Below are 23,733 nucleotides of genomic sequence, written 5' to 3'. Positions count from 1 at the left end.
AAGGAGGTCAAAATGATCCTACTATATTTAATCGTGAAGTTTAGGTTGCCAAAATGAATTTATACGAGGAAGACGCCTTTAAGATCATATATCATATATAAATTAGTTAGAAAGATTATTGGGGAAAAGTATGGAAAGTACCAGAAGAGAAATGAATAGAAAATAACATCATTAGATAAATGCAACTAGCAATTGAAGAAAGATCCTTGGAAAACAAGTATGGAAAGGACCAAAAGAGAAATGAATAGAAAATGAAATCATTAGACTTATACAACTAACAATCAAAGGAAAGGAAAGGATCAAGACAATTTATAATACAAAAAAAACTTAAATGAGAAGGATATAAGACCAAAAAGGATCAAAATAATTCCAAATTGTTCGACAGACATAGACACAATCTTCAAAAACTAAATCTAGAAAGACTTAAAATAGCTGTAGACTTTTCTCAGTTAATTATGATACATATCAATACGCGAAAACCGATTAAAATAAAATACATGGAAAGCTGAAATTGAAGATAGGGAAATATAAGAAGTAAATAAGAAGAAGAGGGAACAACCGAAATTGAACTTCATAAAACAACTATAACTAAGCTGATGTGAAAATATCGAAAGAATGGATGATGATAAAAAATGATATAACAATATAAATAAGAAGAAGAATAAGACTACGTAGAAGACAGCATTAGACAAACTTCTTTAAGCCAAAGCATACAAAATCCTTACAAAGAAACAAACCAAACAAGTTTATGAGAATTAAATGTGAAGCCAGCACCTTAAGGCATAAAGTGATACGCCTATGGATTACGAATCATCACTTTATTACTCTTTTATTTATAAAAATAGACTATAGTATAATTATAGTTAGTATAAAAAATTTTTAAAGCCTTTTAGGGCCTTTTGATTCGCCTTAAAAACAGATCAAACATGTTTCAAAAGTAGTTACAGTATTAATTCATATTAAAAGACAACATAGGTAAAACATAACCTCTAATTAGTCGTCGATATCAATTTTTGTTTCCTCGTGCATTTGGTAAGAGGCAAATTTTTTTTATGAGAATAAAATTGTGATTTATTGTACTTTTAATTACGATGCATGTAATTATTAATTCAATTGTATAATTATACTATGAGAAAGTTTATGCAATAATTAACTGTGAATGGTAAATGTTGCATATTTATTCACATAATCAACTGTACATTTATTTGATATGCAGATCTCATATTAACTGACAGATGATCTAATTAAATTTTTTAATCAGTTTCGCGTTTGTACATTCACACACAGAAATTGTATGTAATGATACTTATTTATGGACAGTGGAAGGTGTTTCGACTAAACAAATAATTCTGGGCATCTTTTGCGCACATAAAGCATGCGCAGCATAGATAAAGTGTCGGCACCGTAACGTTTTTTCCCATAAGAACTGTCCATATGACAATATTCATTTTCTCTCTAGTTCGAGCCACTTTATCTATACTGCGCATGCTTGGAAATGCGTAGAAGCGAGTTGGAACCTCGGAGGATAGAGAAATCGTTGCTATTCAGTCTTCTTTCGTTACATTTCCTAAAAACAAATATCTCGTGTACTTATTTTTTGATATGAAAGGTGTTTATAATTGCGTGGATATTAATTTAATTAAAAACAAAATAGTGGACGTTGGTATAAGGAACATAAAAATGTTTGACACGGTTGACAATTGTTTATAGCGGATTGCCTCAGAGATCTGTATTGAGTCCTCTATTATTTAATATATATTCTTCCGATTTACATACAAGTTTTTCAAAAACAAAAAAATGCATACAGTTTGCAGATAATATCTGTATATATTCCATCCAGGATACATACGCCGATTGTGTTAAGATCTTGGAAAATATGAGGCAATCTGTAGTAAAGTGGACTGAAGAAACTGGTATGACCCTCTCAACCGAAAAATGCTCAATTATGGGTTGGGTATCATACTAGATAGTAAATTGTCCAAACGTATAAGGTATTTGATAAATAAATGTGAAAAAAAGGTATAGTCTCTTAAAATGTGTTACAAACCGCCGATGGGGCGCAGCACCTTCTATTGCTATTATGTTTTACAGGGCTTATGTTAGATCGGTTATAGACTATAGACTAAAGCCGCTTGACATGATGCAATACAACGTGCAATGCAATGCAAGACGTAATATTTCTTGATCAAAAGCATGCGCAGATGAAGTTCGTCTGATTGATTCACGCATTATCGGTTTTGCGCCATTTTTATTGAGTGGAAAGTGCAATCTAGTTACTTTTGGATGAACAGATCAGCTTTGTTCTTTTCATTGTTAAATTAGGTACAAAATATTAGATAAAATTTGAGGTTAGGAATTTGTTCACTTTTACTGTTTACAGAGACTTGAATGCAATTTCTTGCACGTTGTATTGCATTATGTCAAACGGCCTTTAGAATTTGTCTAGATGCAATGGAATCAACACCAGTGTATATATTATTGGCAGAATGTAACGAGCCTCTTTTGTTTTTACGGCGGCAAGTATTGTCTCTAAAATATTTAATTAAATTCAAAACTCTCAGGGCAGACACGATAAACAATTTATGTAGAATATCCATAGAAAACCTCACGATATTGGAGGATTAAAGACAGAGCTCAACTTGCAGAAGCCTCAATTCAAACCAATGAATTCAATAATATTATATAAAACCAACAGAGCTTTATCGATATATTATATCTCTTATTAAACTATATTTAAATTCCAGAAAGATCATATTAGCAGAGTTTGATGACAAGACTATAATATATACTGATGGATCTAAGACGAGGGATGGAGTTGGATGTGCAGTATACATTCAGAATACAAAGCGATTTATCCGAATCAAATTACCCGATATTTTACAGGGTGTTCCCTGAGTCAAATAAGATGGGGGTGTGATTTTATCTGACTCTAGATCAGCACTGTGTGCCATAAAAGAGACTCATCTCGAAAGAATGAAATTTTATTTGACATCAAAAATATACCATTAAATTTCAGTATGACATTTATTTTGGTTAAAAGACATATTGGAATATAGGGAGAGATGCGATCAATTCACTAAAAGATAAAATGTACGTATCCTGGAGGAAATACTGTCTCACGATCCTCAAATAACACCTATTGTCAAATTTTTCCTACTCTGCCCTCACACCCGATTTATATTTTCAAATACACAATTTCGAAATTCTATTCAGCAAGTATACTTAGATTGAAGACTGATCTTGGAAGATATCCCGCCCATCTTGCACGGGGTCATTCACGGGAACCGGAGGATGTTTTTAAAGTGGGGCGCCCATAGTGGAAAGGACACATTTCCTTTGTTCATAGCATTTACATTTCAGTCATTGAGATGGAGCCGTGGACGCTAGACCAACGCTTGTACGCATATGACAATTTTGTGCGAAATGACAAAATTGCCGATATTAGGCAGAAAGAAACCCACATAAGTTTCACGAGAGACCACTTCATAGCCCAAAGGTGACTGTCTGGTGTGCAGTAGGAAAGGTTGGTCTTGTTGGATCATATTTTTTTGAAGAAAATGACGCTGTCGTAACTATAACTGTTGATCGTTACATTGCAATGTTGAATACGTTTTTCATCCCCGAGTTACGAAACCGAGGAATTGATTTTCAAAATGTGATATTCCAGCAAGATTGGGTGACAGTGCACACAGCGAGGGCAACAATGTCTATTCTCCGTGATTTGTTCCCGGGACGGATCGGTTCCAGATTCGGCGACATTCCTTAGCCCCCCCGAATTGAGTAGTTGTGATTTTTTTCTGTGACGGTTTCTGGAATCGCGTGTGTACAACAATAAACAGCGTACTTTGGAGGACCCAAAGATCGCAATTCGTCGACACGTCACCCAGACATGCTGTAAAGAATTGAGGCCAGTTTCCGTCAAAGGATACAACAATGTATTGCCCAAAATGTACATCACTTGCCGGATATAATTTTTCCTAAGTGAATAAGTAACAAATGCTATGATTTTACAAGTGTTCCTGTAACAATAAAAAGTAAATATTCAATTTTTAATGATTATTTTAAAAACCTCCGGTTCCCATGAATGACCATGTACAATCACCAACCTGTTCCTGTGATGACAAGTCTTGTGCTGATCTCAATCACACTCATAAAGCAATCAATTTGTTGCAGTTACTTGTTAAACCAAACTCTAAGCCTCACACGCCTTTTAAGCATAGGTAACCGACAAACTCTAGATCTATTATTAAAATTAATCTTTGAATAGTTTCATTGAAAAATTATGTGGCTGATGGACTTGCTTCAGTCATTTTCTTTCACACACACACACACACACGCGCGCGATATTAAATATTTTAATGTACTATAAGCAAATAAAGGCAGTCCCGCCTATCTAGCTCACCAGATCAGATTCGTAGAAATAATAATCTAAAAAATATTCTTCCATCGTTTCACCACCATAACATCCAATATTTTACTAATGTATTGATAAATATGTTATCTAAACAGATTATTATTAACATTGTTAGATAAAATAAAATTAAATACTTTTAAAGTATAATTTTTGATTATACCCAAATAAAATATAATTTATTAGTTATAAACGCAGAGGCGGACTTGAACTTTTCATTTTTATTTTTCAATTTTTATATCAGATACGATCATGAAATAACTAAATCTAATTTAATTTTTGTATTGATATTTTCAAATGATTTATTTTGTTGGGGAATTTTTAATTATTGAGAAAGATTGTACAGGACGTATCAGAATAAGATGTACGAATAAGAATTTTCGTACGACTCTGGGAAAAATTAAAATATCGATACTTCGACGGTCGCCTTGAAGGTATGTATATCTGTATTCAACAAGGTTCATTTAAATTGGTTAATAAAACGTTACAAGGGTGAAATATTGAAATGGAATAACGAATTCATAATAATAAGTCATGAATGATTCTATTTTTAGTTCTTAAAAGGATACAAAAATGATATGTGCATTTCCAACGTTCAAGGACAATATCAATATCCTTATTATTTTTTAAATGCACTCAGATTTGGTTTTTTTTTTAATTGGAGCTTGTCAAACAATAAAAATTGACAGATATACAATACGTAGACTTCAATATAGTTTTCAACAAGTATCTCAATAACAACAAAGCCAAAATTTTGAAATCTAATGTTCCACAAAATCCAACACTTTTGGAACATATCTGAAGAAAAGAAAATATGCTTGACGATTGCGAAAAGAAATTAGAGATAGATAGATCGTACATCACGGAAACCAGCAACAAACATAAATAGTCAAGCATCAAATTATAATACAACAGGCAAAAGAAAAACAACTGCAACAGATGAAATTACCTTGAAAAGAGGCTACAGAAATAGCCAAAATTAAGAAGAAAATCGTTAAGAGAATTGGACGGAACCCACAAAATGAAAATAGCGATCTATTGAGGTGAAAAACTTTAGCTACGGCGTTTAGATCGAGTGTTACATAAAGATCATTTTTTACGTGAAAAAATAAATTGAAAAAACCAAGGAAAAGTTAAGTAATTATTATACTAAACATGTCACATGGATTTATTTGTTTTCTGCTTTTACTGATAAGAATATGAACATGGATGACGCTGATCTGTCTCCCTCCAATTATTTTTAATCCCAAACTTAACGGAGAGCCATTTCAGACAGATGAAGAGGTGAATGTTGAAGTAAACGCATATTCTGCGGAGGTTTGGATGGTTTGGTAAAATTGGACACTAAGTGTGTAGAGGCATTGTAATAACTAAACAAAGTTAAATGGAAACGTGCTGAAAACTTGCACTACACCAGCTACATTTCGAAAGTGGAAGGTTTTAAAGTCTAGAAGCAAATGAATTCTCGAAATATTCCAGGGATACCTGAATTCTAAGATACCAGGTTTTTATATAAGTCGATTTTAGGTACTTCAAAAAGTAGCATTTTCCAGTTTAGTATTCCCTCTATCACTTTGGCACTGCCGCTGGTACGGCCCCACCATAGCGTGGTGGCAGATACAAAATCAAGCACGTTACTGATTTACCATAAAGTGGACAGAAATAATGTTTTTGATGGTGAAATTTTTTGTATCAATACTTCAAGAGCAAATGTTTTTTCAAGTTAAACAAAACAAAATTGACAGTTTTTTGTATTTCAATACTGATACTACGAGGTTTGTCTGCAAAGTTTCCAACCTGGACCTAAAGTGGTGAGCATTTTCAGTACTGTAGTCAAAGAAATAAAGGAAAAACTTTAATAATAAGAAAATAATATACGAGGGACAGAAAGATATGAAAAAAGCTGGTTAGTAGAAGACACAGTAACACTTGAAAAGTAATAATAAAAGAAGGAGAACTAACATAAAATTTTTTAAATTAAAAGTCTAAAATTTAAATTGGAATGTTTTCTCCCTAATATACCTCCAAAAACGACGTTTTCAATTCATATTCCGCAGGTATTGCGCTTGCTGAGCATCGATAAAAAGTGGCTAATTTAAATACTATAAATTCTACTTGTATTTGCAATCTCTAACAAAACTTACCAATTCTGCATCAGTACTAGCTGCTACCTGTTCTTGTAAAATTTTAACCCAATCGGCGAATTCGTCCGAACTATCGGCTTGGAGTAAAAATTCAGATCTGCACGGTTTAACTGCAGATACTCGGAGAACATTTTTTCGTTTGGTGTAATCTTCGGCTACACGAACGACGCTCGTACGCATATCGACGCCAGTAGATAACGATTGGTCTAAAGAATCTGAAGTTCCTACGGGACTCTGGAACAACACAAATTTCAATATATACTAATCTGACATATGTCAAGCTCAGAATAATGTTGAATAATTCAGGTAAATTGATATAAATAAACCAATTTTAGTATTAAAACGACGTCGAATGTTATAATAGGTAATTATTTCAAAATGAATTCTTTATCATCAAACCGATGTTCTTTAAGCGAGATTCAAAAGCCACTAGAAACTAAGTCGGGAATTCAGAGTGGCTGGCGAAGCTGCTTTGTTGAATAATGCTGTACAAAGTTCGATGAATGCGCTGTAAGGGATTGTGGAGAAAAATACCAAGTTTTGAACAAATTAAATTTACAAAGACAATTATCGACTGAATTGGTCTAAAATAAACCAATTTTTGACTGAATTAGACCAAATAAGCTCAGAAAACTCAATATTCAAGGAAATAAATTCACAAAACTCCACTTTTGAACAAATTGAATTTACAAAGCCAATTATCGACTGACTTGGTCTAAGATACATCAATTTTTGACTGAATTAGACCAAATAAACTCAGAAAACTCAATATTCAAGGAAATAAATTCATAAAACTCCACTTTTGAACAAATTAAATTTAAAAAGCCAATTATCGACTGAATTGGTCTAAGATAAATCAATTTTTGACTAAATTAGACCAAATAAGCTCAGAAAACTCAATATTCAAGGAAATAAATTCACAAAACTCCACTTTTGAACAAATTGAATTTACAAAGCCAATTATCGACTGACTTGGTCTAAGATAAATCAATTTTTGACTAAATTAGACCAAATAAGCTCAGAAAACTCAATATTCAAGGAAATAAATTCACAAAACTCCACTTTTGAACAAATTGAATTTACAAAGCCAATTATCGACTGACTTGGTCTAAGATACATCAATTTTTGACTGAATTAGACCAAATAAGCTCAGAAAACTCAATATTCAAGGAAATAAATTCACAAAACTCCACTTTTGAACGAATTAAATTTATAAAGCCAATTATCGACTGAATTGGTCTAAGATAAACCAATTTTTGACTGAATTAGACGCAAAAAGCCAAATCTTGACGAGATAAGCTCAGAAAACTCAATATTCAAAGAAATAAATTCACATAATCCAATTTTTGAACAAATTAAATTTATAATGCCAGATTTCGATTAAATTATATTAAGAACTACAAATTTTTTACTAAATTGACCTCAAAAAAGCATTTTTGTTAAATGAACATATAAAATTCAATTTTCGAACTAAATAAATTCACATAACCCAATTTTTGATTTAATCAGACTAATTAGAACCATAATTTATGACTAAATTAAGCGCAAGAAAATTTAATTTTTGATCAAATAAGCTCAAAAACCCAATTTTCAAGTGAAATAAATCAATAAAGCCCAATTGTTGCACAAATTAAATTTATAAAGCCAATTAAATTCAGAAAAAACAATTTTTTAACAAACAAAATCTTCCAACAAATTATACGAGGTAAGGTTTTAATTTAGAGCTTCCTTCAAATGTATCATGAAATCGGCCGTTTTAGAATTGTAATATGTTTTACTTTATCAGTGAATTATTGAAATAAATCGAATAGTTTAGTAAATTATTTATTATATAATATAAAAACCAGCAAAAAACTGAAATGTTATGGAATTTAAGCGCCGCATCTTCTGACCTATCACCTATCAACAAAATACTTGCAGAATAAGTTAGTTTTCAGAATCAACATAATGTAGTATTCTAATTTGTAACAAATAGTTTACGAATGCGAAACGTGAATACGTTGGAATGCGTATAAACTATCATATTTATTTTTCATACTTATCAATAGATTGATTGACTCATCTATAGTCATACACGTGGTACTCATATTACTTGTTTAATAATCAACATTTCCAATATACGATACGTTTACATTCACTCAGCTTTCAATACGACGTAGCTTAAAAAAAGTTTAAATGTTCACCATAATCCACACTCTAACTTTACACACTTGGTCCGTCAAGTTTCCAGTTTTTCCCAACGATTCATAGTTCTGTAAATATGCATTTGTCTCAGCCTTCACCCCTTTATTTGTCATAAATAGGGGAGGCATACCACGTGGATGAAGCAATACATCGTCACTTAGTTCAGCTCATTTTTCTCTAATTATTGACGGGAAAAATTGTTTTCGCTTTCTTGGAGCACGTTCCACTGATGAAGTTCATTGTTTCGATGGTATTTTCATTTCTGGGGTATAATGGTGTAACTATGTCCTCAATGGATGAGAGAACATACGCAATGTCATGAAAAAATTCATTTCACTTGAAGGGAGATGAATATTTAGAGCTGCAAAATAATCTAAAGCCAGCTTTGACAAACTTATACGACAGTTGCCACTAAGTTTTTAGATTGACAAATAACAACAAAGATTTATAATCGAATATGGCTTTATTGTTTTTCAAAATCTTCTCCATCAAGATCAATATAGTTTTGGATGTGAATTGTCGAAGCATTCTTCCCATTCCGATTAAGGTACCTCCAAAGCATGTGATCGGAACGCATTAACCGTTTCTTCAGGTGTAGAAAAACGTTGACCTCGCAATTTATTTTTAATCTGCGGGAATAGGAAGGGAAGAAGTCTTTGGATGCCAAACGGCGTAAGACGGCGTAAGACCTATCAATGGTTTTGAGTGTTCAAAAACGTTTCCGTTTGAGCTAATGTGTCAGATCTTGAATTGTCGTGGTGGAGACTCGTCTCTCTGATTTTCTTCGTCGATTCTTTTACGAGATACTTTCGGGTCATATGCGTAGATTCAAGATTCGTCGTCAATCTTATAGACCTATTTTGATGCCCCAATGGGTGGATTGGTGGATGGGGAGGCACGTATCGATAGAACGACCATCATGATCTCCTGATCTGATGCCATTAAATTTTTGTATATCTTGTTTCATAAAAAACTAAACCGCCCCAATTAAATGACTTGAGAAGACGAATCTCGCTTGCGATTAGATCGCGGCGAGCATTTTGAACATCTCTACATTGATATTTTTTGTTATTTTTTTTACATTCCTTAGAAATAATCAGTTTTTAGTGTAATGTAGCGAATTTCCAAAATGAAATGATTTTTCTTTTTATAATTTTAATTATTGTAATAAATAAACACTCAATATTTCCGAAACAGTTGACGATAGGTCTGGAACATTGTATATGAATCATGTCTAAAATTTTCTGAAGATTCCGAGGAATAAATAATATACAGGAAGGTTGATTTAAGAAAGTTGGTGTTGGCTACAGGATACCTGAACAAATAAATATCCCTCATAACTGTCTCTTAATATATTTAAAAAAAAAGGTTAAATAATCCATTTAGAGAGCTTGCATAAGAGGCAGGTAGAGAGAAATAGGTTTTTTGAAAATGTTTCAAAACCAAAATAATTAGTTTAGTCGAGTTTTTTAATCTTTTGCGAAAGTGATTTCAATTATCGAGGGATATATTAACCTCGGATAATATTTTTCTGTAATTCAGTGTCAAAATAAATGAAACATGATAATATTATGGGTTAATTTTGAGATGATTAAGTGAATGTACAATGCAAATTGCACCTACTGAATCCTTTAATTAACCGCAATCGATAAAAGGCAACGAACAACATTTTACCAATCGCTAGTTTGCAACTTGTGCAACTGAATCAAGTTATCGACGCATCAAGGTCGTTGCGATGGCCTTTAAGTACACATGTTACCTTCCAGAATTGCAAATAACGCTTTTGTAATAAATGTACTGACCTGCGAAATATAATTCTCTCGTGTACATCAGTTAAATTATTTGAAAGAATCAAATTTCTTCATTAAATTACTAAAAATATGATTTGTTTTATTAAATACGGGGTGCGATAAAAAACATGAGGTGGTAATCTTGACAAAAACATTATATTAGATTTTTTGAGTGTCGTTTTGAACGCTCTGCACTTACACCATCAAAATATTTTGATAAAGACCGAAATGGTAGGAACATCGATTTTTTACCAGTTTATATCGGAATACCAAGAATATTTAGAAAGAAAAACATAGAAATAAGCTAAAAAAACTTATAGTTTGAACGAGCCGCATTTTATATTCTGCCAATGTTCATATTATGAGTTCTACAAAAATATGATTTTGGTTTTCTTTCAAAAAAAACATTTTATATGTTTTTTAAGAGCTATAAGTTTATCTAAAATTTTTTTCTTTTAACTTTAAACTAACATATTTTACTCAATTTTTACCTTAGAAACAACAATTTTGTGTTTTTTGAGTTATTCTGAGGAAAAGCCGATTTTTCGATAAATTACGGAAATAAACAAATATTTAAGGTGTATGCTATGAACAGATCATAATCAACTTTTTGTTTTAGACACTATTCCACTATTCCACACTATTGTGAAGATTTGTCAACTTTTGTTGGATATTTTTGTCATTTCTCAAATCGCCAAAATCTATTGACATTTTTTAAAAATTCTTTTCAAAGTATATTAAAATTTAAATACAATACATACAAGTAAATTGATGGGAATATAGTGAAAGATAATTTAAGTTATGTTTAAATCATGACAACTACCAACTAAATCCAAATTTTTATGAAATATGGGATGAATACGCAGGAAAATGGCCATTCTCATAAAAACATACTTTTGGACATATGGAATCCAGCTATGAGGTTCAGGATGTTCATCAAAATATTATCGAAATATTTTAATCAAATATTCAGAGGTTGATAATAAAATTGACTGAGATCTCCAAGAAAATAACGTATGGAGACGTAGATAAAACTATGAGATCTACAACTTATACAGAGGATCAGAAAACAACAGCGTGCTCACAAAAAAGAACTTACGACCATACAAACGAACAATAAAGGTTAAAATGGAAAAACGGGGTCTCTGAAGATGCTATAAAGATTGGTGCAGTCTTGGATGGTCCTTGTAAGAAACTGGAAATGATGGGATTCAAGACCAGAGAAAGTAGACGCCCCCCTGTATATCTGTGGGGCTAGTGATGATGATGATAACAAATGCTTGATGGTATATGTCCAATAAGTCCAATACAACAAAAGATTTCAGTCTCACCCCAATCAGCTGGCCAAAACAATCAATTATCCGAAGAAGATTCAACGCTAACAGATTTTAACTTGTTTTATAGGGATAAGAAGTTTTAATTGAGTAAATATCGTCTATGTTTATATATTAGATTTCATAAAAATTTATTTCAAATCGAGTAAAAGTGTTAATTATATTTATTATTATCTTTTAACTATATCTGATAATAACGTACCCACGATCCTGTGGATCCCCATCTTCTTAATTTTCTCGGGAAAAATCCTTGCGCCGAAAAGTGTATATTCAAATGCATGGGAATACACGATATAGTCCCTGATTTATTTCTGTGCTGCGGAGATATCATTTGATGCGGTTCCAACATGTTCACTCACTCCCGTCAACTTATTCACTTCTCCGTATAAGAAATAATAGTTATTGGTGTCATTACAAAAACGAAACTGCAAAGTCTAAAGTACACTTTTTTACGACTAAAGAAAATACCTTTGCACCGGATATTTGCTTATTTCAATGGACAAAAGTCATATTGGGAACGGTCATGATAAGTATTATGCTGAATAGGGAAGAAATTTAGTAAGCTAGGCATGTCATACATCAAAACAACAAATATTTGATCGATATTATTATCAACAAATATTTTTTTAAACATTTTCTTATCAAGCATTATAGCTTTATAGACTTTTTGTCTTTGATTGCTATAAACTAACTTATTTTGCAATTTACTTGCAACCAGCAAGAATATGGAGAAAAAGAGAAACTGGAATTTTTGACGATTATACGTATAACAAACCATTTCGCATAAATGAATCTCTTTGCAGGTTTTTCTGAAGTTGGAAAATATTGAGCATTAAGCTGCCAAAAAATATTTGGTTTAGAAAAGGAGTATGTCTAGACCAGAGATTCCCAAAGTGGTGGATATTGACCCCTTGGGGTCGATATCGGTTTCCAAGGGTTCGAAACGAAAACTGTTTTTGGGGGTCGACGACGGCCCGTATTAACTAACCCCAGTTCTTATTTGAAATTTTTTAGATACTGTATAACTTGTTCTAGGGGTACCGACTTGTTATGAGAATGACTAATATTTTAGTAGGAAGTATCATTCTTGTACTTTTACAATCAATAAGCGTGCACACGATTATGATAAAGTTGAAGTTGAGAAATGCTCCGGATATTTGACTATAATACACGCTTGCACTTATGTTAAAAGTGTATATTTGCGTTTTCAATTTCGTCGGAACTTGAATGATATTACTGTAGTTTTCTCGCACTCGCACATAACATAATTTTTCATTTTTTTATCTTCACTTTGCGATGTAAATGTTTTTTCAAAAAATAATTCCTACTCAAGTATTCCTACGTAATTTGTATTAATAATTATTAATTACACTTGATATTTACTGAGTTTTATTGTATTTATTTTGATAAATTTTGATGAATGTTAATTTCACTCAACCGCAAATTTTCTAAATTGGTAAGTATTTTGTATCAAGAGAAAAAAAATTTTTTAATTAAATGTAAAGTAATTACGGGGGTCTGAGATATCAGTTCAGTTAGGAAAAGGGGCCTCTTACATAAAATGGTTTGGGAATCCCTGGTCTAGACAGTGTCTACACAGTGGTGGTATCAGCTTGACTGACGACGAGCGTTCTGAATGGCCAAAAATTGCGATGACCATCGAAAGAGTTCACCCGCCGGATTAAGGTTAGAGAGATAGAAAAGGCATATCAAAAGAACGCATTTGCCATACACTGACTGAATTATACGTAAAAACGTATTCAAAAGAACTTTTTCCAGGCCTTATTGACGTGTTTCGAGCAAAATGGGTTTGATTTTTTACGTCGTTTCATAAGTGGATCCACCTATACACTTCTGAACCGAAAGCACAGTTAAGATAGAGCGAAACTGCTCTAAAAAAGAAAAAGACTGTTTTATCTACCATAAATGTAATGGTGACCTTTTTTATAGTAGTCCTAAGATTGTGTTTATCGATTATTTTGGAGGGAATGAAGAGATTGCAAAAAAGGAACCAATTTTGAAAAAAAAAGAGTGCTTTTCCATCAGGACAACGCACCTTTCCATAAGGAGATAGCCATGATAAACAATGACGAATTTTACTTCGAATTGATTCACCACTCACGGTCTTCACCATATTTGGTTACCAATGACTTTAGCACGTTTCATACCTTCAAAGTACCAATCCCAGGAGAGGTATTTTCAAACTATAATTTGGGTTAAAAAACAAAAATGATTATGGAAAAAATGTCTTGTTTCTTTGTTTCGGAAACTTTTTAGACAACCCTTGTATTATTATTATTATTATTATTATTATTATTATTATTATTATTATTATTATTATTATTATTATTATTATTATTATTATTATTATTAGGCCGTTGAATATAGATCAGCGGAACACCCACAAAATAATATAGAAGATGAAAAACCCAACAACGTTGGCTAACAGCAGTCTAATTTTAGATTTTCGAAAATACTGAAAAGGCATACAAGATTTCATTTTTACCGGTAGGGTAGCATAGGGAAAATTTGGCGATTTCACGAAAATTTAATGACGACTTCTCTAATTAAATTTAGATATAATGAATTCTGAAAGCGTTTCACACTCGTGCAAAGAATTTTTATAGAAATATGGACTTTTTTAAAAATAAACAGTAATATAAAAAATTGGCATTTTACATGAAACGAAAATTTCGAATATAAACAGACGCACACCGTTCAAAAACTAGCAGGTCCAATTTAAAACTACACGTTTCAAAAAATTAGTGTAGATGGAGCCTGTGCTCTGCAAAGATCGCAGAAACATATGGAGACGTGCTTATTAGTTTTGATGCAAACCTCGTATACATTCCAGATAAGAAAAAAAGGCTTTCTATATACAGCATTAAAAAATATATATAAACGATTATGGCTTCAAATAGAAAAGAACAAACTAACAATTTAATAAGAAATGATACAAAACAAAATTAACACATTAAAATAAGAAACCAAGTAATAAGAGAAGAGTTGATAATGAAATACCACTAGAGAATATGAGTAAATACAGGCAAACTAAAAAGCTATGGAAATCAAAATCAGTACAAAATAGAAGAGAAGAAAACGAGAAGAAAAAGTGGGATGATTTATTTTATCGGGAAATATAGATATAAGAAAAACGGCATGAAAAGAGCAAAACATATTGAAAAGAGCAAAACATATTGAAAAGAAACAAGAAACATGGATTATATTTGTATAAAAATAACGTATTATACCTTAACACCTTAGGGCATGGATTGGCAACCTGAAGGTTCCCAGGACACGAAAATATTGGTGAACTATTATCGAAATCCTTGAAAACTAATTTCAAAATGATTTGTATTTTCATCGGCCACAGTTTAATGTTTGGACAACACGTATAAACCTTCCGAAATAGAAAAAGAAAACAGTTTAAAAGATTTAACAAATGGAAAATATACAAAACTCTAAGGAAAAGACAATCCAGCATTTGCTTGCTTTAAGACTTAGCTTCTACAAATATGGGATCGTTAGAAGATGAAATCAATTAAAAACAAATGAAAGTACTCTCATAGCAAATCTCGATAAATGAGATTAACATTGAGCCATCTGGAATTGATATATAGCTTCAAATGATATTGCTAAAACCAAAAACCAAGGGAGTGGCATGTACGAGGGGGTACCCAAAAATAACCGGAATTATTTTTTAAATGCTATATATTTACAAAACAACCTTATCCCCTTCAAAATACTCTCCATTACAAGTAATACATTTTTACACCGGCGGTGCTTCCACTGTTCGAAACATTGTTTGAACTCATCTTTAGAGATGGCCGCAAGTTCCTGTCTCGTTCTTTTCTTGATGTCTTCAATGTTTTCAAATCGCCAAGAAAAAGTCGCACGGAGCCAGGTCAGGTGCGTGGGGCAACGGAACCATGTTGTTTTCAACCAAAAATTGGCTAACAGTGATGGCTGAGTGTGCATGCGTTGTCATGGTGGAAGAACTAGTCACCTGTTTGCTGAACCGAGGTCCAAGATATTCCACTAATTTCAGACAGTTGATCAATTGTCTGTCGACAGTTTGTGCGCACAAGCTCTCGAATTGTTTCAACATTTTCATCGATTCGGGCAGTTGATGGACGTCCAGAGCGAGTGTTTGTCATCAATCGACATGACGCCATTTTTAAATTGATAGAATCATTTTTGTAAGCAGTTTTCAAAATTAAAACAGTTTCAACAGCGTTTTTACCGAGTAGAAAAAATTTCACAGCGGCACTTAAATTTGCCATCATAAAAAAACGAAGCAGCAGTGAAACAGCACTAGCAAAACGGTCACTACTGACGAACATAACGTGGCAGGCCCGCGCGGCACTGAACTGGCAACGGGCTGCGCTGGTCAGGCAATAGCGGCAGTAATCAGTACTACAAAAGCTCCACCCATGGCAATGCTATTCCGGTTACTTTTGGGTGTTTCCTCGTATACCGAGTACCAGTGGTAGGTTTACCCACAGGCTGAATAGGTAGTAGCTTAAGACGGCAGATTTCAAGGGGCGGCAAATTTTGTACTACAAAAATTTTATAATTCGACTTACAAAATACAAAAAACTATTGTTCACAAGAAGACGAGTTTCAGAGTTTAAGAAAAACTGAAATGAAGTATTATATGCTGTATACTAAATACTTAAATGTCTTTACATTGTCTGCAATTGTGTGGTATCGAATTTCAGGGGTAAGTAAAGGCGGTAAAAGATAATAGCCTACAGGCGGCAAATCTATGAACCCTCTACTGCTGATTATTGACGATCTAATTAAGAATAAAGCTATGAATCAACTAACGAATAAAAATCATGAGTCGTGCTGGAACAAGGTATAATCCAGTCAGATCTAGTGAAATTTTCAAAAGGCATAAAAAGCCAAAACTTGTGTGTTTTTATTATGAAAAGATATTTTTTCGTATTGAAAGTTTATTCTAAATAAAAAGACAATTATAAATAGCTCCTTAGAAAATAGTAAATTTTGGAAATTGTACGTTTTGACTGTTTCGTTTCAACAGCCTACCTTAGAGTAAAAAAAGTTATTGAAATGTATATATTTAAAAAATCATTGAGTCCTAAATTTCTCTAATTTCTTTTTTATTAGACATTTTGATATGTTTATCTTTCTTAATGTTCTTGATTTTAGGTCTCTTTTGTTTCAAAATTAGTTTTTTTTAATAATTTTTTAAAAGAAAGATGAATATTGACACTAACAATTTTTGTATTTATATTAATCAATAGATCATCAATATCAAAATAAGCATAAAATCAAAATAGAACTTAGTTCTAGTAAGAAAAATTGATTTTTCCTTAGTCCTTACGTCTTTACAGTAATGAATTAAATTATTTATAGTTTTATTAGAATTTACAAAATAGAGCTATAAATTTTACGAAACCAACTATCAGATCCTGAATTTAGATGCTTAGATATTTAAAAAGCAAATATTGAATATTATTATTATATTCATATATATTATTATTATATATATTATTAATATTCAAAGCAAAATGCATTGAAAGACAAAAAAAATGATATTCAAAAAAAGGATAAACAGATACAACAATAAATTAAAAAACAAAACAGAAGCGAAACCATATGTTCAAGGACTTTCCCAACAATTATCGAATTATTTCAATAAATATGATATTAGTATAAGTCATAAAGGACATAATACATTATCTAAATATTTCACTAAATTAATAATCTAAAACACCAAAAAACAATAGAAGTAATACCATATATCAAGTGCTTTGTACTAATTGTGACGCTGTCTATATAAGGCAGACATTTCAGTATTTGGAAAATAGACTAAGAGATCATCAATACGTTAAAAAAAAAAGAAATGCATTAATAAAATATCAAAAAAACATAAGATTCAAAAGTTCTTGGAACGGAATCTAATACACGAAAAAGAAAATTTTTATTAATGGTTCACTTTTAAAAAAAGCGAAAAAGCTATAAATGATAAAAAAGACCTAAATAATTTAAGTAAAATTTTGTAAATTCTAATAAAACTACAAATAATTTAATTGATTAAGTACTGCTACATATTTAAACTGAGAAAACATTAATTTTTCTTATTAGAACAACGTTCTAGTTTAATTTTATTTTTATTTTGATATTCAAGATGAAGGTGATCTATTGATTAATATAAATACGCAAATTGTCAGTGTCAATTTCATATTTTGATTACAACTAGTCGAAACGTGAATATTTATCTTTCCCTTAAAAAATTATTACAAAGAATAATTATGAAACTGAAAAGACCTAGCATCAATAACATATATAATTGATGAGCAGCACAGTATATTGGAAAACTCTACTTACATAAATCGAACAAGAATTGTGTGATTTAATTTTGTAATTAATTATTTTTTATTTTATTAAATGAATTGTTTGATGTATTACATACATAAGGAATTAACAACACATACAACACTATTAGAAAATCTCACTCTATACTAGACACAAGTTCACGAAGTACTAACTGAAGTTACATCTAAAAATAGTTCCAGCTTCGGTACTTAATGACCATTTTTCGATTTATAACTTAACGCGCGTATTCGATACTTTTTTTTATATAAAAAAAAGATCACTTGTCAGATAAAACTTTTTTACGCAACGAGCTGAAGACCGCGAGTACCCGTTCGAACTGTTCGCTGAACGGTCAATCCGGTACTACTGAAAATTTTTATTTATTTTTTTTAAAAGGAGGAATCGCGCAGGATGGTAATAAAAAGAAACGGAGTGGTAGTACCCTTATAGTAGTTAACATTGCCGAGGAACCGGTGTCGTGATCAACAGCTGGGGATAGGAATATAAGGCACGCGTCTTGGTACAACTTATTAGATTTTAGTAATGTTACATAGGCGTAGATGAAAAAGGGATACAAAATTTATAGTAAAATAAGATGACGTTGCGACATAACAAGTAATGATTTTACTTTTTATAGGTGTCAATAGTATTTTAATTATTTCAACGTATATCCCAATACATTTTGCACACGCTAAAAAGAAAGGTCATAAATAGAAAAAACCTTTTATTTCAATACACTTTTTATAACGTCTGACTGAAGCTTCTATACCACTAAAAAATTTGGTGCATCTTTAGAGTGGAAATGTTCAATTTCTTTTTTGATGTTATATCTTTTACCCCTCAAATCGGCCTTTAGCTTTGGGAACATAACATAGTTAGACAGGACCAAATCAAGGCTTATAGGGTGTGTGAAATCCCATCCGTATAGAATAACCTTGGAAAGCGAAGTAGTGTGGATTGGAGCTTTGTCATGAAACAAGTGAATTCCTCGGCTGATTTGGCCACAACCACGGTTGTATCCGATTTTATAAAGTCAGTCAAAAAGATACCCTCGCAGTCCCAAAATGGTAGCGATCACTTTTTTGGTACAATTCGTTGGAACGGGTTCTTCTTTCCGATGTCACTCAATGGAATCTCTTTCAAGATTTCAGTACGGTACCATTTAAGTATGGTAATCAAACGCTACTTTTCTTAAGGCCGCTTGACAGTTTTTCAAATGTTTCTTCATCCATTCTAAACTAATTTTTCTATGTTTTCCCGTTTAATTCTTTAGCTAATCTGTCAATCAGATTCCAAAAGCAAGGCAGAGGCAGATATAATTATTGCCAGTGATGCACTGACCACTTTTCTTTTGGTTACTTTACCTAGCTTTGTTATTTTCATTTTCAAACTGCCCACAAAATATTAAATAAAGTTTGAGATTAGAAAATTGTTTACTTTTACTTTTGGAATTTTGATTAGTGGCAACAATGATGCAGTGGGAAGAGACTTGCATAATGTCAAACAACATGCAATATTCGTCTATGTACTATTTTGATTTTTCAAGGAATTGCATGCAATTTCTTACACGTTATCTTGCACCATGACAAGCGACCTTTAAGGAAACCACGACTCTATATTTTGCTCTTCTTACCTGTCTTTCTGCCCTTTCGCGAGTAACATTCGGCTATACCACGGAAAATGCTTTTGAATTATTTTGATTTTGAAAAATGAGAACTATGTCAGGCTTAGGGATCTGTCCAACCAATTTACAAATGCTCTTTCTTCTCTAAATAATGTCGAGAAAATAAACATTTATTTATTGCTAATGTGTTAGCCTTAATGAAAAAAAGAATCGTTAAGATTAATTGAATTCCATTGAAGTAAAACGAATTGAAGACGTCTAATGGAAAGACATTAAATCCAGAAGCTTTATATAAACTACTTAATAGCTGTTAATAAGTATCAAGAAGGAGGTTGCTCTATCACATACATTCACTCAACACCTACCACACGCAAAAGTTGGATGATTGAATGAAGGTATTAAGCAACCCACGTCAAAAGGGAATCGTTTGATTATTGTACATGCTTGTGGTGAGTGTGGTTTTGTTGAAAAAACTACATTAATTTTCAAATCTAGTAAAGGACCACAACCGAGATGTATTTTGAAAATATTCTGGACGAAGCACATCCTCAAAAGGAAGTTATGCAAAGACTAGGAAGTTATGCAAAGACTAGGAAGTCGCCTTTATCGTAAAAAAATTGGAGTATTTTGGCCACATACTAAGACATGATAAATACCGTCTTTTACAGTTGATTGTCCAAGACAAAGTGGATAGAGGAAACAGGAAGAAGACGGCATTCATGGTTGGACTTCTGTTTAAAAACGCAGTAAATAAGATAAGAATAGATTTCGTTCGCAGCAAATAAGACAATGGAAGAAATACTGAAATAGGCGACTATCACGAGGAAATGTCTTTTAGAAATAATTGTAAATGGTTCGAAAACAAATTAATAAATAAATTTTTGGCATAAAATTTTAAGATTACCTTAATTTTCGCCCAGATCTTGATGGAATTGAGCTGGTCTCGGGTAGATTAAAATCGTTATAAGTACTATACAAAGCAATACACAATCAAATATCTACAACTACTTAGTTGGCAGGACTGATAAGACCTGTCACCAAAAAATTTCAAGCGTTCCATCTAAAAGTACAAGATTGTTATAGAAAGCGGTATTATCGTGCATGACCATGACATTAGTAGTATACATATAAAATCAATTGAAAGAAATTTTTTATTGATACAGCTATGCACTGGAGTAATTTTTACATTACCGGACCAAACCATATGCTACACCGGAAGAAAAGCACACGTGGTCCCGAAATCGCTGAACCAAATGAACAGATGGCGTTACACGAATATGAAAATTGATTGGAATTGTCATGACTGGGGTTTATAGTTATTTCACCCTATCATAAAAGTAACGATTTTGCATGTATACAAGTTGTTTCATTAACAGGTGAAAAAATAACATTTTTTTATATATTTTTTTTCAATAGGCTGAACAGTTATAAGTGAAGATGTGGACACCACAACAGAAAGCTTAATGCGTGTCATGGTTCATAGAGACGAAATCAAATACACAGGTTCAACGGAACTTCAGGACAAAATTCCAAAGAGACCCACCATCCGTTCATGGCACACAAGCTTCATGAGCACCGGATTAGTATTGCATAAAAGTGGAGCCGACCGACCCAGCACAAGTCCAGAAAATGTGGAGCGAATACGGCAAACATTCCAGCACAATCCGAAAACTTCAATTCGTCAGGCTTCAAGGCAACTCCAAATGCCTACAACCACAATCCAGAGGGTTCTTCATAAACAGTTGCGTCTGTATGCCTATAAGGTACAGTTGCTGCAGGCACTGTTACCAACAGATCGACCAAAACTTGAGACATTTACCGTAGACATGTTAGAGCGTATTGAGCATGATGAAGATTTCTTGAAAAAGATGTGTTTCCGTGATGAGGCCACGTTCCATATGTCTGGTACAATAAACCGCCAGAAAGTACGAATTTGGAGTTATGAAACCCCACATGCAGAAGTCGAGCTTCAACAAAACAGTCCAAAGGTTAATGTGTGGTGTGGGCTTATGCACAACAAAATCATTGGTCCTTTCTTCTTCATAAACATCACAGTTACTGGCTGCGTGTACCTGGATATGCTTTAATACATTTCTCTTCCTCAGTTGGAAAACTTACAGCCGATTGTTTACTTCCAACAGGATGGTGCACCACCACACCTCAATGAAACTTTTCCCAACCGATGGATTGGACGGAATGGCCCAATTCTATGGCCATCAAGGTCTCTGGACATAACACCCCTCGACTTCTTCTTGTGGAGTTATTTAAAAGACACTGATATGATACTGGTGACTTGAAACGCCGCATTACATAATCTTTTAGTACAATCACAGACGACATGCTACAGCGTACCTGGCTTAAAATTGAAGTGTACTAATATACGATGTACCTCACTTTTTGAAATGCCTACTATGTCTTCTAGCTCGCCCACTACCAGTAGACGATCATCAAGTACTGCTTTGTGGATTTTCTTCAACATTTCTAAAGTCTTCACCTCATTTGATCGATCACTGCGATGCTGGTCTTCGCAACGAGCAGTCTCACCCAGAGTAGACTCTAGTTTAACTTTTATAGTTGTTGGGCTAATGCCTTTCCAATAAAAGTATTGTGTATTTTCTAATACAGTGTTTTTTTGCAAGCTATCTCTAGGTCAAGCCAGGTACTTTTCTTAGTCCAAAATTTTTTACGATCTTTTGTAGTTTCCATATCCAGATATTTATAAAATGTGATGAGTAGTTGTTTTGTACCTTCATCAGACTATATCTCGTTCCTAACTTGTCAAGTACGATTAAAAGTTCATTTTCTTAAAAATCTGGCCTTGAATGAATGACGCGCCTCCTCCAAACGTTAATATAGTGAAGACACTTAAAATTCTTCTTTACCCACTAAATATATATTATCAATGTCGTCCACGATCTCCAATATAATTTTTATTCTCATCACATGTCGAAAATATCTTACCAAATGCGCAATAAGTCCTTAATTATTATTTTGTTTGTATTTAATAATATGGACGTGTTGAAATTTTTTAATTATTACAAACGCCTTGTTTGTACCATAATGTGAATGTTACGTTTGCGCAACGTTATTGACATAACGGAAGTTGCTATATAAGTACGACTAGATTAAGTCGTGAGGATATTTCGATATTGTTTCTTTTTTTTTCGTCTTCTTCTTCAATATAGTCCTGTTCCGAATATCAAGTTTTCTTAATTAATTAAGCAATTTATCTCTATTAATAGATTTCACTGCAACACTAGAAATTTTGAAATTGTTTCTCATTATCTGATAACACTAGTTTACAAACTTTTTATCTGTTTTTAATTTCCACTCATGAGTTATTTTTATCAAATCAAAACTCAAAAAAAACAGCTCAAGTTACTTTGTTTTCGACTTTTATAATTTAGGTCTAGTTTCAGCACTTGTTTCTTCATTTGAGGTAAATTTCTTACCGGCGAACATTTTTTTGAGATCAGTTGTCACTGGAGGCCACAACTGGACTATACGGTGGATGATGAAGCCCTTAGAAGTGTGATCCGTTCAATTTAATTATCATTGCCATCGATTTGCAATCAGTGCATTGTCTTGGTGAAACAGTAGTTTTTTCTTCTTAATATGAGGCCGTTTATTTTGATTTTGGCAATCAACTGATCCAACAACTTTATTCGCTATTGATTGTCTCTTCCTTTTGGAGATAGTAGATGAAGAATATTCCATGCGCATCCCAAAATACTGAAGCCATAACCTTCCTAGCTAACTGTTGTGTCTTTGGACGTGGTTTACCGGCTGCAATCCACTCAGATGATGATCGTTTCGATTCCGGAGTGAAGTGATGGATCCATGTTTCATCCATTGATTCATCTGATTTATTTTATGTAAACATAGCTAAATACTGCTACAA

The 23,733-nt window shown here is 32.6% G+C and overlaps 1 protein-coding gene across 19 annotated transcripts in view; it reads right to left on the bottom strand.

Moving 5' to 3' along the window:
- LOC130447072 (rho GTPase-activating protein 21-B) overlaps positions 1–23,733 on the bottom strand; it is a 257,972-nt gene that overhangs the window by 18,194 nt on the left and 216,045 nt on the right. For all 19 annotated transcript variants that reach the window (XM_056783706.1, XM_056783715.1, XM_056783718.1 and 16 more), the window contains one exon: positions 6,556–6,789. In XM_056783706.1, the coding sequence (XP_056639684.1) occupies positions 6,556–6,789 (234 nt within the window). The remainder of the gene's footprint in view (positions 1–6,555; positions 6,790–23,733) is intronic.

This window comes from Diorhabda sublineata, chromosome 7, assembly GCF_026230105.1.
Source record: "Diorhabda sublineata isolate icDioSubl1.1 chromosome 7, icDioSubl1.1, whole genome shotgun sequence".
Lineage (NCBI taxonomy): Eukaryota > Metazoa > Arthropoda > Insecta > Coleoptera > Chrysomelidae > Diorhabda > Diorhabda sublineata.
Note: the sequence above shows the minus strand (reverse complement) of the source record. Positions and strands in the feature narration are given on the sequence as shown.